At 36.8% G+C, this 18,114-nt stretch overlaps 1 protein-coding gene and 1 long non-coding RNA gene across 4 annotated transcripts in view; both read left to right on the top strand.

Annotated features, from left to right (window-relative positions):
- Positions 1 to 18,114, top strand: part of LOC147838945 (uncharacterized) — a 1,276,407-nt gene that overhangs the window by 771,521 nt on the left and 486,772 nt on the right. The gene's annotated exons all lie outside the window — the stretch shown is intronic.
- slc25a14 (solute carrier family 25 member 14) overlaps positions 1 to 18,114 on the top strand; it is a 33,677-nt gene that overhangs the window by 9,463 nt on the left and 6,100 nt on the right. For 2 of the 3 annotated variants that reach the window (XM_087299352.1, NM_200164.2), the window contains 4 exon segments: positions 4,178 to 4,263; positions 11,684 to 11,779; positions 11,887 to 12,011; positions 12,091 to 12,304. In XM_087299352.1, the coding sequence (XP_087155478.1) occupies positions 4,178 to 4,263; positions 11,684 to 11,779; positions 11,887 to 12,011; positions 12,091 to 12,304 (521 nt within the window). 3 annotated transcript variants of the gene reach the window in all.

Here is an 18,114-nt window from a genome sequence, read left to right as displayed (position 1 = left end):
TCTAATAACTGATTTGCTATGATGACAGCACATAATATTTTACTAGATATTTTTCAAGATACTAGTATTCAGCTTAAAGTGACATTTAAAGGCTTAACTAGAGTAAATAGGCAAGTCATTATGTAACAGTAGTTTCTTCTGCAGACAATCAAAAAATAAATTGCTTAAGGGGGCTAATAATATTGAGCTATCAAAATAGGTTTCACAATATTTAAACCTGATTTTTTTTCTAGCTGAAATAAAACAAATAAGCCTTTCTCCAGAAGAAAAAAATATTATAGGAAATACTGTAAAAAATTGCTCTGTTAAACATAATTTGGGAAATATTTGTATATAAAAAATAAATTCACAGAAGGGCAAATAATTTTGACTTTAACTGATAGTCGTGATTACAATTATGACCAAAATAACTGTGATTATGATTTTTCCCATAATCGAGCAGCCCTACATACTAGGTTTGGGTCGATAGATTTATGATTTGGTCATGGGTAAAACAAAGACCATGCGGGTCAGGTAGTTGAAACAGTATACTACAAATAATTAATTCGTTATGAATTAATTCATTATTCATAAATAATTCACTGCCTCTTTTATGACAACGATGTCATCACCCATCGTTATGTTCACATTAGACATTGTACGATGCCAGATTGGTCGACATCGCCCAACCGGAAATTCTTACCTATATATAGTTTACCTTAATTTAATTTTTAATGGAAGAAAGATTTTTTTTATTATTGATGAATATTTTTTTGTTATTAAACGTAACCAAGACCATATTTTACTGCAGATTAACTTGCACAAGTTGTTCACAACAAGAACTGGAATGTGGCTTAGCAGAGTTCTATTAATATGGCCAATTTAAAGAGATCAGAGGGTAATTTAACCGTATTAACAATGAAGTTTAATTCAAGCCTTCTGAACATAAATGTATGAACACTTATACATGATGGAAAGATTTAAGCTTTTAACCTCATATGAACACTGAGGATGCACAAACATAAGTTGCATTTCAATTCTTAGGCTTCGTCCTTTGTAGGGCTCATTCAAAGGGTGATTGCGTCCTTGTGGTGAAACATAGTCTAGAATTAAAGACTTCAAATGCAGCCTCAAATTGCTTTCTTCGTTTCTCATATAATGAAATGTACAACTACGGCAAGATTCGGCACTGATGACCGCAGTGTTTTTTTTTTTCTTTTAGTTTTTGGCAAATTGTTTTTACTTGACAGGGCAATTGAATGACAGGAATTGAAGTGGGAGAGGGGGGATTAGATCAGAAACCATACATGAGCCGGGAATCGAGATCGGGGCTATGTATTGGCACACTAACTACTGGGCTATCCAATTTTTTTTTAAAAGGAATGCGCATTAGACTTCTCTTGCGATTAATTGCTGATGCTTTTATCTCAATATACGGTATTATTATGGTATTGACCTAGGAAAATTACTTTAAAATAACCAAAAATGACTTGGTGTATTGGTTTATTGCGTCATGTTCAGAGTAAGTAAATGTTTTAAACAAGTTAAATAAAAAAAAAAAAGATGATAGTGTACAATAGGTAATACTTTATTGTAGGGCTGCTCGATTATTGAAAAAATCATAATCAAGATTATTTTGGTCATAATTGTATTCACGATTATTCAAAACGATTATCAGTTGAAGTAAAAAATATTCGTCCTCCAGTGAATTTATTTTTATTTATAAATATTTCCCAAATGATGTTTAACAGAGGGATTTTTTTACAGTATTTCCTATAATTTTTTTTTTCTGGAGAAAGGCTTATTTGTTTTGTTTCGGCTAGAATAAAAGCAGTTTGAATATTTTGAAATCTATTTTAATAGCTCAATATTATTAGCCCCTCTAAGCAATACATATGTTTGATTGTCTGCAGAAGAAACTACTGATATACAATGACTTGTCTATTTACCCTTATTAAGCCTTTGAATGTCACTTTAAGCTGAATACTAGTATCTTGAAAAACATCTAATAAAATATAATGTACTGTCATCATAGCAAAGATAAAAGAAATCAGTTATTAGAAATGAGTTATTAAATCTATTATGTTTAAACTGTGCTTTAAGCATCTTCACTGAGTTTTTAATTTTATTATTGATTAATAATAAAAACAGTCGGCAGCAGCAGGAATATCACACGCTGTCACTTTAAGAATAGTGCGGCTCTGATATGGTCTCTCTTTCAAGTGTCTTTTGATTCTCAACTTGTGTTTATTGCACAAATGAGGATTAATATGAATAATCACTAAACACCTCGCTCTGACACAAATGTGCATGTATTTGACCATTAAAGCGCTCACATTAAGACTGTGTTAGATGTGTGTGTGCTTTGCTGTCCGAGGCTAAGCGCGGCGCGCACCCGCAAACACACACACGCGCTACCTGTCCGAGGCCAAACAAGGCGTGCACACACACAACAGCACATGCTCTTTTGCGCATTTTTCTTTTGCGAGTTGTACAACTGGAAAGTGGGCGGTACTTGATGGAATAATCGTTTATCTCGATTAATGGTTTTTCATAATCGTTAAAAGTCGAAATCGGATTTTCGATTAATTGCACAGCCCTACTTTATTGCAGATTGTAATTGGTATATTATTAAATGCATTATAATAAACAACATGTAATGTAAAACTACATGTAATGCTTTGACATGCAAAAAAAAACTTTCAAGTTAAAACAAGTTTTCTTCCTAACCATCGGTGACATACAAAACAGATTTCGTATGCCGCTTAGTTGTGGCAGAACAACAACATCTTATTGTCTTATTGCGACGCATGTGGTCAGGACATGGTGATTTAAAATAGCTGTATTATGGTTATGTTAAAGTGGATTTACTCAGATAAATCTTATTTTTAAGTAAATTTTACACAGACCTACCAGCTACCTATGATGTTATTTCAATGACAAATGTTGTGAGAGCAGTATTACAAGTCGAGATTGCATTTATGTAATACAAGCATGCAAATCTCTTTGCTTGCATGTCGATTTCCTCTGTTGGTGCACAAAACTTCTTCCATGCCCCCTTCTTGCTGCTCAAGTCGAGATGTTCTTGTTTGCTCCCAAATCAATGCTGCTGAAGTGTGATCTTGTGCGTTTATGTAAAGAGTATGTCTCCAACATTTGTTTGATTTGCTAGCAATATTTATGAATGTCTCCAACAGACCCACTGAGTGGCATTATTGTGTCCTGAAGTAAAGTGAAATGGCTATAAACTCCAGCAAGATAAGAGTCATTGTATGCAGAACCATAGACCTTTATCTATAAATAAAATATAATTATGGAAACTGTGGTCATCTTAACTGAAAGCTATGTCATGTTTGCTAGCCTCACACAGTCTGTCAGACTGTCAGTCAGCATGTCACCTTAAAGGGTTAAACAAATAACGCACCGCACTACGATTACAGAAAAGTTCGCAATGTTATAATTTACTTACCTTTTAATATGTTTTGGTGTGATTTATAATAACCCGCTGTTAAAAAAAATGGACAATGTTTCAAATGAGAAGCTGTAATGTAGCCATGGCTGGATGAATTTTGGTGTGGCGCCCCGCCATGGAAGAATGATTGCAGCGGAAACTATGAAATCAATCTGTACATTTTTCAAAGACACTCCAAATGTTTACATTTTGAATGCCCACAATATTAATAATGTACAGGTTTAAGTTTGTTTTCCTGATCTGTTATCAGGAATATCAGCATCTGTCTAATATGTATTGTTTGAAAACTGAAATCCAATTTTACCTTTTGCTCCACTGTTGCAACCGTTATGCTGCATCCTCGGCTTTCCTAATACTGCAAAACATGGTGTAACCACCATCACTAATGTGCGGTCCAAACAAAAGGTGCTGAAGCGGCAGACAGATGGACATATCTCTAGCATTACCTTATCTGGTGCTGGCGCCAGCGCATTTCCATCTGACATGGTACAGAATCATCTCTTCACTGCAAACAGAATTTGTATTACTTGAATCCTTGCCATAAGCACTTAACGAGAGGTCACAGCTTGGCCAACAGTGTTTTTTTTGGTGTTTAACAGGCTGAATGAATCTGATTCTTTAATGTGCTGGAGAACATTCTGAATCTAATGGCTGTTATTGTTTCTCTCTCTCTCTCTCTCTCTCTCTCTCTCTATCTCTCTCTCTCTCACTCTCACTATTTTTTAGAAGAGACGATGGTGATTAATGTGTTTTGTGGTGTGGTGTCAGGAGTTTTGTCTTCCTCTTTGGCAAATCCAACTGATGTGCTGAAGGTAAGTGTCATAAACCCCTTTCACACATACAGACCTTTCCGGAAAATTACTGGCAATTTTCCGGAAAGGTCTGTATGTGTGAACAAGGCCTTTTTGAAAATACCGGTAAATTCGTTCTGGCTATTTTCCGGAAAGAGAAGTTGTAAGATTACCGGTAATTTGCCGGAACGCTGCGCTGTGTAAACGCAGAAGGAAGATTGCTGGAAAGAGCGCCTGTACGTCTAGAACGTGCTGACGTGAGACATCTGCTTTAGCCAATCAGAACAGTCAAGACGCATTCACGTCCGCGCGATTTATGAGAATAAAAGCATTTGAATATTTTTCCAGACGCATTTAGCTGCTAGAAGTTAGTCAGATAACGTTTATATGTTCATCTAAATGCCAAACGTGTAAATAATTATCGATAAGATGCTTATGATAAGCTGTTGTTTGTTTACTTTTAAGCTTTGCGTGTGCCCGTGAAACAGCCCGTGAGCGCCAGCACACACACATATCATTTACATCTCGACATACGAAGAGTTTCTCTATACGTTTTCATCGAAGTTGGTCACAATACTGATCCATCCACAGAGTTTGTGATGTAGTCATATGTTTACAAACACAAGCGCAGCTGTTTAGAGGTCATTTCTGGTTAATGATGTCAGAATTACCGGTATTTTGGAATGGATGTGTGAATGCTCTTTTCTGGAAAAATTCCGTAACGTCCTCGTCTGTGTGAACAGCACTTTTTTGATTTACCGGGAAAGTCGTTCCGGAAATTTTCCATATATTTACTGGTATCACTGTATGTAAGGGGCTATAGACTGTAAAAATGCTCTTCTTTGAGTTTGTGTCTTGTTTCTTGTCCAAATGTTAAACAATTCTTAAATCAAGAAGCATTTTAGACAAATTTAAAAATATAACATTGTTTTCAGAAGTAACAAATCAAATCTGTGACAAAAGTGACTTGTTCCTTGAGACAAGCAAAATAATCTGCCATTGTGCCAAATAATCTTGTTTTTGATTTGGGATAAGAATATTTTACTTACGCCAATATAATTTTGACTTATTTTTGAAAACAAAACATTCTTTTTACTTGTCTAGAAAATGCTACTTGATTTATGAACTTTTGGACTTGAAACATGACAAAAACTCTAAGATGCCTCTAATGTAAAATAAGATAATACTCATACCAGGGTTCTTAGATGCACAAAAAGCTTGATCTATGGTTAAAAAGCAGCAGCTCTGATTGGCATAACTGTTTACATAAATTTGCAGTATTAAAAAAAACTGTTTTAGTTACTAATTTAATTCCAATATAACAACATATATTAATATCTGTTCATAAAAAGGCTGCCACCAAAAACAGCTGGTGATGAGTCAACTAGTAAATATTGTTACGTAAAACATGCCTGACATCATTTCTCAAAATAAAAAAAAACACTACCATGGTAACTAATGATACTAAAATATTGTAGTTAACATTTATTTCACTAAAGAGGTAGTAAAATTGTCTTGTGTACTTTATCATCAAGAACAAAAACAAGGGTATTTCATAGGGCTGGACATTATATCGGTAAAGCCTTGATATCGCAATGTGTGTATCTGCAATAGTCACATCGCAGAATTAGATTATTTAATAAAGATTAAAAGATAAAGATGCTATTATATAGTATTATCTTTTTATTTTTTATACAATGGCCATCATGTTGTTTTATGTTTGATTGTTAAATTTCTGTACTCGATTGCTGTTGGACGCCCCAGAAAACCATAAAACACCATTTAATTTTGCTTGTTTAATTTTTGCATTGCATAGAAAAAGACTTGATCATTCCAGTCGATCTAATTATTGAGCTCTTTTCAAATTGAACTATTGAGCTTGTGCTTCCTCCCACTCCATTTTCAAACATGTTGAAATTAAATTTTTTTTAATGATATTTTATGTATAATATTTTGTTCGAAAATAAATAAATCAAATCAAAACAAATTTTTTTTTGAAACTTTTTTCTTTTTTCTATTCGAAAATGACTGTAACATTGCATTTTGCATGGCCATAATTTAATAAATACAAGAAATAGATTTTACAAATAATCAAAATGTAGTGATAAATGCCAAATATATATTCACAATTTCAAATACCAGATTTGTATTTTAATATGTTGAATGATTGAGTTGGGCTGGGTGTCAAAATTGTATTGGTAATTATTGTCTGTACACCATTGTCAATAACGCCATAAAGAAAAGGCTATAGTGTGTGTTTTCCAGTTGAGAGCATTTTTCAAGCTCAACTTTTCAGAATGCTGCGAGCGCACTGTGATTCATGCAACTACAACTAACCAGTCAGCTTTAAACTTTGTATGGAATATACACATTTCGGTAATAACAGTAGACTAATTACCTTAAACAAATGCAAAGCAGTACTTTTCTCCATAAATAAAACTTGTATCAGAACTGCAGTAAAGCAATGGTGAAGGAAACCACGCACCTTGCACTTTTCACATGCTTATAGGCACAATATGTAAACATCCTCTGGTTGGGTTGCATCATCACCCCCTCAGGTCAGGTCAGACAGCAGCAGTGAGAAGATTGTGAATAAAAAGGATGTATCAGGTCGCCAGAGTGGCTTTTTGGTTTCTTTTCTTGTGCATCCCAGCCCCTAGCACCCTATCTGAAACAATGTAGTCACATGTAATCTGTTAGCATTAAATCCAGAGAGTTGCAGTATGTATTTGCATAATGAGGGTTAGTTCCTTTACTTGAAAGCTCAGATTTGATTATCATAATTTTTGTTTACAGAGGTTAAGGTGTACTGTATCATTATTAACCTAAAGATTGCTTTGACTGTTCAGCGTTTACACGTTACCATTGCATATACTTAGCAACATTTTATTTATCGAGTTTAAAAGTCTCTTTAACGTATGTTTCTTTTATTATAAGACATAAGAGACAAGATATTTTTGTAATTTATTTATTTTTTACTATTAAAACTATTTACCTTAGTAATGTTGGCAAATTAAGATAATGTGGTTGAAAAAAAATGATGACTGGATGTTGTTGATAAATGGATTGTAAAAAAATATTTAATAATTACTGATACCGATTGATATGAAACATTATATTGTGATATTCTTTTTTGCTACATCTCCCAGCCCTATGATTGATATTCAGCAGCTATTCATCCTTCAGTGGCTACGTTTACATGTGCGTTGTTTTCTTCAGTCACTTCAAAATCACTTCAAAATTGATTGAATCCAACTGTAGTGTTTACATGAACACTGAATGTTGTGCTCATTTATGCGTCACAAGATTCAAATCATATTTGATTTTTTGACAAGCACATACTGCATTTATGTACATGGTTGTCTGCTGTTTACATGTCCTGTCACCACTACCGTCACACATAGTCTTGGCTCTAAAGAGTAGACTTAATATTTATATATATTTCAAGTCATAATTAAGAGACCGTGAGGTCATGAAGGTTTGTGCCATCCTGCTTGTATTCATCAAGCAGAAAAATTGCCCATTCTTGTGGCCAGAACAGGCTGTCTGTGGCTGAGAGTGTTAAGTGGGTTCTGCTCCACTTCACAAATGGAATTTTAGAACAACTTCACGGTAATTTATGACACTTCAATCTGCAAAAACAACTGCCTTTTCCATGCGTCATACACACCATCTCTTCGTCAATGAACATATGCAGTTCATACCAGTTTGCTTTCTCGGACTGCTTTAGGGATAGGTGACAATTTCTTTCTGTCAATATGATACAAATACAAAACAAACAAACAAACAAAAAAAACCTTGTTTCAAGAATTTTTAGGGTTCAATGCTAAAACTTTTTCAACTGGCCGAATCAGGCAATTGGTTAAGATTTTTACTTGCCCTGATAAAATTTTCACTGACCCCACCAAAAAACCCCAAAACAATTTAAAAGCTATTTCTTAGCCACTTAATTTAAATAACGTGTCACAATAATGTTTGTAAATCAAGAATTTGATCACAAATTGAAGAGCGGGGAAGGGAGGCGGGGTGGAGCAACAACGCTGGGAAGCAATCAGAAATTGAGGAGCGGGGAAGGGAGGCGGGGAAGCCTTCACAAACTGAGGAGTGATCACAAACCAATAGCAGCGAGAGCGTCAAAGTAGCCAGAAATCATTCATTTTCAATGAGATTCGGCGGCGAGAAACAATGTGGCGCGTCTTCTCCGGTGTGAGCGTTGAGGATTGTTGAAATCAAATCAACTTTATGGTATGAGCTATGACGCGGTTTGGCGGCAAACAATCAGAATGAAGTAGTCCATCGCTTGAGAGGTGTACAGAGAACACAGACCTGTGAACTTTGGTTCCGACCACAGTTGTTCCCAAGAGTTTGATTATTGCGGTTGCCAGATTTACAATTATTGAAAATCGTGTCGATGCGGGGCCTGTCCGCTACGCCACTGGTTGTACACGTAAATTTCTGTTTCCAAGATGTTAGAATTAGACACTTTCTTTTTTCAATCTTTATAGCTCTGGGGGAGGGGTTTGTGCAGGTTTTCTTATTTGTTACTTCAATCCCTGTCATTTAGCGACTTCTACCTGCTTGCCCTGCTATTGACAAAAAAATGACATTGCATCTGATCACATATCTTGTCTTTCCAGTGTCCTCTTTTAGTTTTGCTCTGGGTTTTGTCTCGATTTTCCCGTTTTTTGTAACCATGTCCCCTGGTTGCCATTGAAACAGCCATAAACAAGTTTAATGTTGTTTGGACAATCTTTTTGAACATACACAGTAGCTGGAGCAAACTGGAAATTTAAACATAATTCAAACAGATCACAGTCAATTGTACTGCGAGTTTAGAAAGCAGTTTTTAAGATGCTTTTATTTCCCCCATTTATTTTAGATAGTCATGGAAAAACTGCCCAGAGGCATCACATATTTTTAAGGATTGGCATTGTGCATATTAAAAGTTTAAAGCATACACACACAATATTGTATTGTTTTTAACTTTTAATGAAGTTGTTTTATTGAATTGTTTATATAATGAAGACTTGTTACAATAACCAGCGATCGAGCGACTACAAATCCGCCATCTATGGACTACAAGCTCCTGTCATGCACTGCACACACTGGTTCCTAATCCTGATTGCAAACACTCACAGCTGAAGCTGCTCATGGACTGATAACAGGACTATTTAAACATCGTGCACACACACACACACACACACACATCAGTGCTGAGTCTTATTATACTGATTGTGAACATTGCAACACATTTTCCTTGCCTTGCCTTCCGTGTTTGAACCTTGCTTTGTTTTGTGTGTTTTACATTTTCTGCTGCCTGCTTTTTTACCATCTGCCTGTCTATTGACCACAACTCTGGATTGCTCTTATACATCTGTTTGTTCTTGTGTTGAGGATTGCTTGTCTGACCATCCCTGTACAATGAACCTGCATTTGGATCTGCGCCCCTGTTGTCAGCGTCCCACTTTACATTACAAGATTATTTAGTGTTTTAACATTTGATTATTCAAGTTGTATATAAATAATGATTAATGTTTATGAATAATGGTAGTGTAGGGTCCAGCCAGTTGGTCCAATGACGGTATCCAATGGTGGATGAAGGTTCACTGCATGTTCGGTCTTTCCAGTGCACAATGTTGATTTATATTAAACTTAACTCATATCTGACTCCAATTTTAGTATGAGGTGGTTTAGAATATTAATATATTTATCCTCATTTTGTCTGACTCCAATTATAAAACATCGAGAAGATTATTTTGTTTCCTTTCACATTATTTTAGATTATGATTGAATATTCTTTTGATTTGTTATTATACCTTATTCTCATTTACTCAGATTCCGATAGCATCTTGAGTCTTGCACCGGCCGGGTATACAATCTCTTAATACAAGCTTGTCAGTCTTGGTCATTAAACAGGCGATTAACCACTCTCCTAGAAAGGCAGAACACTACTTACTCAATTTAGGAGATTTTTTATGTGGTCCCCATAGATCTGTTATCTACTAATTCAAGACAAAGTATTTTAATAATAATCGCGCAGGATTATACTATTGTAGATGAAGGCCTAAATATCCACATTTAAAGTAGTTTCAACAATATTTTGTTGTTCTAAATAGTTGGCCTTTTACAGTCCAAGTATACATGAAAAAATGCCAATTTGTTAGTCGGATCTCTACCAACATTGTATAGCGTGCCACGCTGCTCCGTCTAACATGTTTTAGTCCGTTACTAACCTGTACAGTGGCTTGTAGTGCTATGAACAACAACATTTATCAGTGATAATAACACGAGATTTGAATAATTCAAAACATAATTTATTAGTCAGGTAAATGTATTATGCCAAATTCAATCAGTCAATTTATAAACGATCAATACAAAACATCAAATTATCAAAGATAAATCCAAGATTAAAAGATGAATTCCTGACTTTTTACATAACGTGTAAATTTTACATAACGTGGAGCCTAGGCTCCATGTTATGGGCTGATCTGGGTAGGCATAATCGCGCTGAGTCTTTCTCAACCCTTACCTTAAATAATCCAAGAATTCCCTCAAGGAAGGGGGTGTGAATAACAAAAGGGGAAGTCACACCCTTCACAGTGGTTCAAAAGATGCCTGAAGTTATATATTTATTGTTTTGATTATGTCTATTTCTGAGAGAATGAGACCATTGTACCAATCGCACTGAGACATTTCAAATGATATCAAACATGATAGTTAAAGTCAGTTTGGTTAATTTAGAACATTCAAACATTGAAATGACCATATGCGTGAGTTGGGGGGATGAAGCTGAGTTTTAGCATACTCAGATGCAAATGCAGCAGGAGCTGGTTTTTCCCGCATTCCCCCCTGGTGGGTTGTGGAGTCCATTGGCCCTGTCTTCAGCTCATGTTTTGAATTGTCAAAGACATTAAAAATATTTGTAATATTTCAATTCTTACAGAAGACTCTCCAGAAAACCATAAAACACAATTTTTTTTTGCTTTTTTCCTTTATTATATTTATACAAAATAAATATATAAAATAAAAAATTGTGTACGATTCACTCTTCTACATAAACATCTCCATCAGTCTAAATTAATAAATTCTTTTCAAATAGAGCTATTGAAGTAATCTGGTTGCAATTTTATCACAATATAAATATAGGTCAAAAACTAAATATGCTGCAGCCCTTCTACACACTTTTCAAACAAACTTGGTGTGGCGGTGGCATTTAGTTCTGCTTTGGAATATAAACGTTATATGAAACATTTAACATGTTTTGTTGTTTTTAGAGGTTTTTATTGTTAACCTATTCGTTCATTATAATTTTAATAGGCCACCCTTGCTTCACATGTTTAAAAAGTTTGCTATATTGAACAGAACAAATTATTTTGACATTTTTTATTTTTACTGTTAACTCGACTCAAGCTTGTTTAACGTGAGATTCTGTTTCGCACAGATTCGCATGCAGGCTCAGGGCAGTCTGTTACAGGGCAGTATGATGTCCAACTTCATGAACATCTACCAGACGGAGGGCACACGAGGCCTGTGGAGGGTGAGTACTGACATGACTTTCACATCAGCCGTTTTAACATCCCAAGATCCTTCAGTGTAACCTTTATACACTTTGCATTGATACAGTGATGTTTTGATCCTCCTCAGGGTGTTATTCCTACTGCACAGAGGGCAGCCATCGTGGTCGGTGTGGAGCTGCCAGTCTATGACATCACCAAGAAACATCTGATCCGTTCAGGCCTCATGGGAGACACGGTGTTAACTCATTTCATGTGAGAATCTCTATTGTTGTTTGTTCAATATTTGATTTCCTGGTTGATCTCGCGATGAGCTTGCATTCTGTTTGTACAGTTCCAGTTTCACGTGTGGCCTGGCAGGTGCTCTGGCCTCTAATCCGGTGGATGTGGTGAGGACGCGGATGATGAATCAGCGTGTGCTCGCCGGTAACCCTCTGTACAAGGGCACGCTGGACGGACTCATGCAGACCTGGAGAAATGAAGGCTTTTCCGCTCTCTATAAAGGCTTCTGGCCTAACTGGCTGCGTCTGGGGCCGTGGAACATCATCGTATCCTTTAAAAATATAGTAACATGGCTTCAAAGTGTTATGAAGCAAATTAGCTCAAGGGGAAATATTAATAATCTTCTTAATAATATTAATTGTTAGTAGGTATGATCAATTATAATATTTAGATTAGCTCTACGCTTTTACTTGACACCTCTGGGTCAAGTGTTTAATTCTTCAAAGAAGATTAATTTATAGGTTATGAAATCTTACCATCTAATTCTGAGAGCATGAACATCATCATTGACATCAGTCAAAACAATAAACCTCTTTAAAGTATAATATAAATAAGGCTTTTTAACTACAACAACCCTTGTGTACTGTTCAAATTGACTGCCCTTTCATTATGTTTGTGGCTCTTTTTGCCCCATTGACTTTCATTTTAATAACACTTCTTGATTGCAAAGCCATGACAGCATATACTCATGCGTTCTTGATTGTTGGTGGTTTTTCCTGTTTAATAGAGGTAAAATTTTTAGTTTTTACTGTTGATCATCAGTTAGCAGCATTAACCCTTTAAAAAGGCCTGTGCAAAAAAGGTTTATTTCTTGTTATATAAAGTTCCATAGAGTCAAACAGATTGTGTGCATAAATACACTGACGATGTTTACTACAGTACGTTCTGAGAGCTGAGCTGCTTATTTAGATGTACTCAGACGTATCGAGATGAGTGTGCAAAGATCTCCTCACTCTCACAAGTACACTTTACTCCGTTTAGAAGGCAGAAACTAAGCTTTTTTTTGCACTGCAACTGATGATATCAATCATAAAATCAAAATCGCCATTAATTTAAGTCAAAGGGGTAATACAGGCACAAACAACAAAACGGTAGTACATTTGGCAAGAGTGTATTGTTGAATTTTTTTAATATTTTAAGATGGTTTCCTAAAATTTGTCAAAATAAAATTTGTCACCAAAAATTATTCTACTTGCTGAAACACAGAGAAAGTTGTGGCCAAATTGAGGGTGTACTCGCACTTGGCTATTTGAACCAAGCCCGGGCCCTTTTCCTGGTTTATTAGACAAGTGAGGGCCTACTCACACTATGCCATCCGTACCGTGCCCAGGCCCGTTTCCCGGATCGTTTGAGAAGTGTGAGTGCACTGAATCGGGCTCAAGCACGGTTCACTTGGCCGGCCCTGGCCCGGTTGGAAGAGGTGTGCCTGAGCGCGGTACACTTGGGCTTTGGCGTGGTACGCTTGTGTGCGAGTGCAAAACGCGACAAAGCCCGAAACTGAAAGCGATACGTGACTTTTAAGCGGTTGTTTCATATGGATTTATTAATAATTCTTACTGTTCAGTGATCGCAAACTGGCGTAGTTTATTAAAGACGAGAACTCCTCACAGCATGACAGCTGCGCGCCTTCAGCAGACCTCCTCATTCCTGCAGCACGAGAGCTTAATGATTGTTTATGAGCGCCAAAAGTGGCGGATCTGTCCAGTGAAATATCTGACTGCGTGTCACCGCATCCCTAAGGACTGTTTGGCGAAATATTTGACTGCATATCACTGCGTAACAAACGACTGAAACGATATAACTAGAGAAATCTCCACTGTGCTACTGGGTGAGAGTGTATGGCAAGCCGTTTTAGCATTTAAACCTTGTTCTGACTATCCATAAATATATTTAGAGATATCTCTAATTATATTTTGACCAGTCATAATTATAATTTGACTAGTCAGATTGGAGATATCTGCAAATATATTATGACTGACTAGTCATATTCCTCCATTGACTTCCATTGAAAAATATTTGCAGATATCTCTAAATGAGTTTTGACTAGTCACAATTGTAATTAGAGATATCTCCAAATAAATTTTGACTAGTCAAAAATCCAATTCAAGATATCTACAACTGTAATTCGACTATTAGTAAATTAATTAGAGATATCTTCAAATATATTTGTAAATATCTCTAAATATGACGAATTAAAGACATCTCCAAATGTATTATGACTAGTAAAAACTCAGTTAGAGATATCTCTAATTACAATTGTGACTAATCAAAACTCATTTAGAGATATCTGCAAATATTTTTCAATGGAAGTCAATGGAGGAATATGACTATTCATAATATATTTGCAGATATCTCCAATCTGATTTCGTACTAGTACAATTGTAATTGCAGATATCTCTAATTGTCATTCTGAGTAGTGGAATTATAATTATGACTAGTCAAAATATAATTAGAGATATATTTATGGAGTCAGAACAAAGATTTAAATGCTAAAAAGGCTTGGCATAGAGAGCGCTTCACTGAACAGAGCAGCAGCGATGACGTAAGCGTGCCGAGGCCCGATATGGTGTGAGCGCGGGCCGTCGGGGGAGACGGGAGGGGGGACAAGCGTGCTTTGGCCCGGTTCGAGGCAACTGTACCTAGTGTGAGTACGGCCTGAGAGTGGTCAGAATTGCACTCAGGTGTGGTTCAGTTAGCCAGCCCTGGCCTGGTTGAAAGAGGTGTGCCAGAGTGTGGTTCAGCTGGGCTTTGGCTCGGTGTGCTTGTAGTGCGAGTCTTAGACTGATTGCGAAACTGAAGATGCGATGTCACGTCCTGTCTGTTTGAAGGAGAGTGTTTGATGAGGCTCCTGTTGATCTTTGCTGAAGTAGATGCTGAAGTTTTACAAAAATCTTGGATAAATGAAAAGATAAGGTCACAAGCCTAGGGTGTGATTGGGGAGAAATGTTTGTTCAGCATCTTCTCTTGTAACACATGGTTGCAAGGAGTTTGTGTTATCTTAAGGGCAGTCTCTTTTATAGGGGACGGAGATTGGGAAGCTGAGATAACCAATGAGAGTTAACTATCACAGGAAAATTATTGACGTGTTTGATCAGGGTTGGAGCTAAATTCTGCAGGAATGTTGCTTTTCAGGACCAGGGTTGGTGACCCCTGCCGTAAACCCTTGAGCACTTGATGACATCTACACTGTTGTGATGTCACAATCGCATTGCATTCTTGGACACTCACTGGCCACTTCATTAGTTAGTACATGTCTAACTGCTTGTTAATGCAAATTTCTAATCAGCCGATCACATGGCAGTAATTCAATGCATTTAGGCATGTCAACATGGTTAAGATGTACTGCTGCAGTTCAAATAGAGCATCAGAATGGGGAAGAAAGGTGATTTTAGTGACTTTGAACATGGCATGATTGTTGGTGCCAGATGGGCTAGTCTGAGTATTTCAGAAACTGCTGATCTACTGGGACTTTCACGCACCACCATCTCTAGGGTTTACAAAGAATGGTCTGAAAAAGAGAAAATATCCAGTGAGCTTCAGTTCTGTGGGCGCAAATGCCTCGTTGATGCTAGAGGTCAGAGTAGAATGGCCAGACTGGTTCGAGCTGATAGAAAGGCAACAGTAACTTAAACACTCATTACATCTAAGGTATGCAGAAGAGCATCTCTGAACGCACAACATGTCGAGCCTTTAGGGGCATGGGCTACAGCAGCAGAAGACCACACCGGGGACCACTTCCTAAGAACAGGAAACTGAGGCCACAATTCACGCAAGCATACTAGAAGTGGACTATAGAAGATTGGAAAAATGTTGCCTGGTCTGATGAGTCTCTATTTCTGCTGCAACATTCAGATGGTAGGGTCAGAATTTGGCATCAACAACATGAAATCATGTATCCATCCTGCCTTGCATCAACGGTTCAGGGTGGTGGTGGTGGTGTTATGGTGTGGGGGATATTTTCTTGGCACACTTTTGGCCCATTAGTACCAATTGAGCATTGTGTCTACGCCACAGCCTACCCAAGTTTTGTTGCTGACCATGTTCATCCCTTTATGACCACAGTGTACTCATCTTCTGATGGCTACTTCCAGTGGACCAAAATGTCTAAGGGATATTACCAGTACATTTTTGAATCTATGCCACGAACGATTAAGGCAATTCTGAAGGCAAAAGGGGTTCCAACGCGGGACTAGTAAGATTTACTCCCACGGTCAAAATCTAGTTATCGAGGGTCCATGTAAACTTCCCTCGTTCACTTGATAAAGTGGAAGACACTTTTGGCTGTTAGGGATTTCTCAAGGGAACAAGGAAAGGAAAGTTAGCTTGTGCATGTCTAAAGGTGGATTGGAACACGCCTTTTGTCTTCAATGAGCATTCTGATTGGATGTTGATGAAAATGTTACAAGCATCTTACAATGCTAATATGCTGCACAAGTATCAACATCTTGTTTATCTGTATTAGTAAAACAATTCTAATTCAAGTTTTACCGCATAGGTTAATACACAAGCAACAGATAATCAATAAACTCTTGATAACACAGACGATGGTAATACATGCTTGTATGAATCATGACTGAATATATAAAAAGGTCATAATCTTAAAATGGACTGTATTGAAGTGGGTGCGTTTGTCTGTTCAGTATGGAATAAGCACATTTCTTTTTGGTAAAGCTTTTTAGATGATGGTGTCAGTGCAATTAGGTTTTAAAGATTTAAAGATCTAGAAGCTTGTGTGCTCTAAAACAGTGAGAAAGTTTGCGTTTATTAGATATAAAACTGATATCAACATGTCAATTTTGTAGTTTCACTTTCACCTAAATAAATCAAAGGTTTTATTTACATAACCTCATACTACAGTTTTTCATCAAATCATAACCAATCAAATGCTCTCTAGTATCTGACATGCCCCGCCCCCATCAAGACGCTTCTCGTTTGCTTTTCATTTGAGGCATTTGAGCTCAGTCACTCTCACTGTAAGTGCGATGATTAAAACAAAAACACTATTGTTTTTTTTTAAGGGGAAGGAGCTACACTGTCACACCCTCTCATCATGTTTCGGTTGAAATTACTTCAAACATCGAATAAAAATGCATATTTTAAAGCATGCCATGGGACCTTTAAATGCTAACATGATTGTTGTGGAAAGAGTGTTTTTGTGTTGTTTTTTTTCTAATTGCAATGTGGTGACACTGTGGCGCAGTGGGTAGCAATTTCGCCTCACAGCAAGAAGGATGCTGATTCAAGTTTGCATGTTCTTCCCGTGTTGGCATGGGCATTCTCCTGAGGCTCCGGTTTCCCCCACAGTCCAAAGACATGTGGTATAGGTGAATTGAATAAGCTAAATTGGCTGTAGTGTATGTGTGTGAATGCAAGAGTGTATGGGTGTTTCCTAGTACCGGCTTGCGGTTGGATGAGCATCCACTGTGTAAAACATATGCTGGATAAATTGGCAGTTCATTCCACTGTGGTGACCCCTGATTAATAAAGGGACTAAGCCGAAAAAAATGAATGAATAATTGTAATGTAAATGTGTCTGATTTGTCTCATGTCTTATACAGTTAGTTTTCCCAAAAACAAAATTCTGTTATTACTCCCCTTTACATTGCTCCAAACCCGTAAGATCTTCAGAAATGGAATTAAGATATTTTAGAGAGCAATGGTCCTGAGATGTTCAAACTCAAAAAAGAATGGTAAAAGTTGTTGAAGTATTCTAGTGGTTCAACTTTAACCATACAAAGCTCTGAGAACACTTGTGTGCCAAAAAACTTGCATAAATGACTTGCACAAAATTGTTCTTTGAGCTTTGTATGGTTACAGTTGAACCACTGAAGTTACATGGAAACATGGAAGTTACATGGTTTTGACAATGTTTTTAGTTGCTTTTCTGATCTCAGATTTCATTTAAAATATCTTCTTTTTTGTTCTAAAGATGAACTAAGGTATTTTGGGGGTTTGGAACGGCATATGGGTGAGTAAATAAAAATGCAATAATAAAAGGATTTTCATTTTTGGGTGAACTAATGCATTTGTGTTGTTTACATGGCTCGAACACTAGAGGTCAGCACATTGCAATCTA

This window comes from Danio rerio, chromosome 21 (assembly GCF_052040795.2).
Source record: "Danio rerio strain M-AB ecotype USA chromosome 21, GRCz13ab, whole genome shotgun sequence".
Classification (NCBI taxonomy): Eukaryota; Metazoa; Chordata; class Actinopteri; order Cypriniformes; family Danionidae; genus Danio; species Danio rerio.
This window is presented reverse-complemented; position numbering and strand designations above follow the sequence as displayed.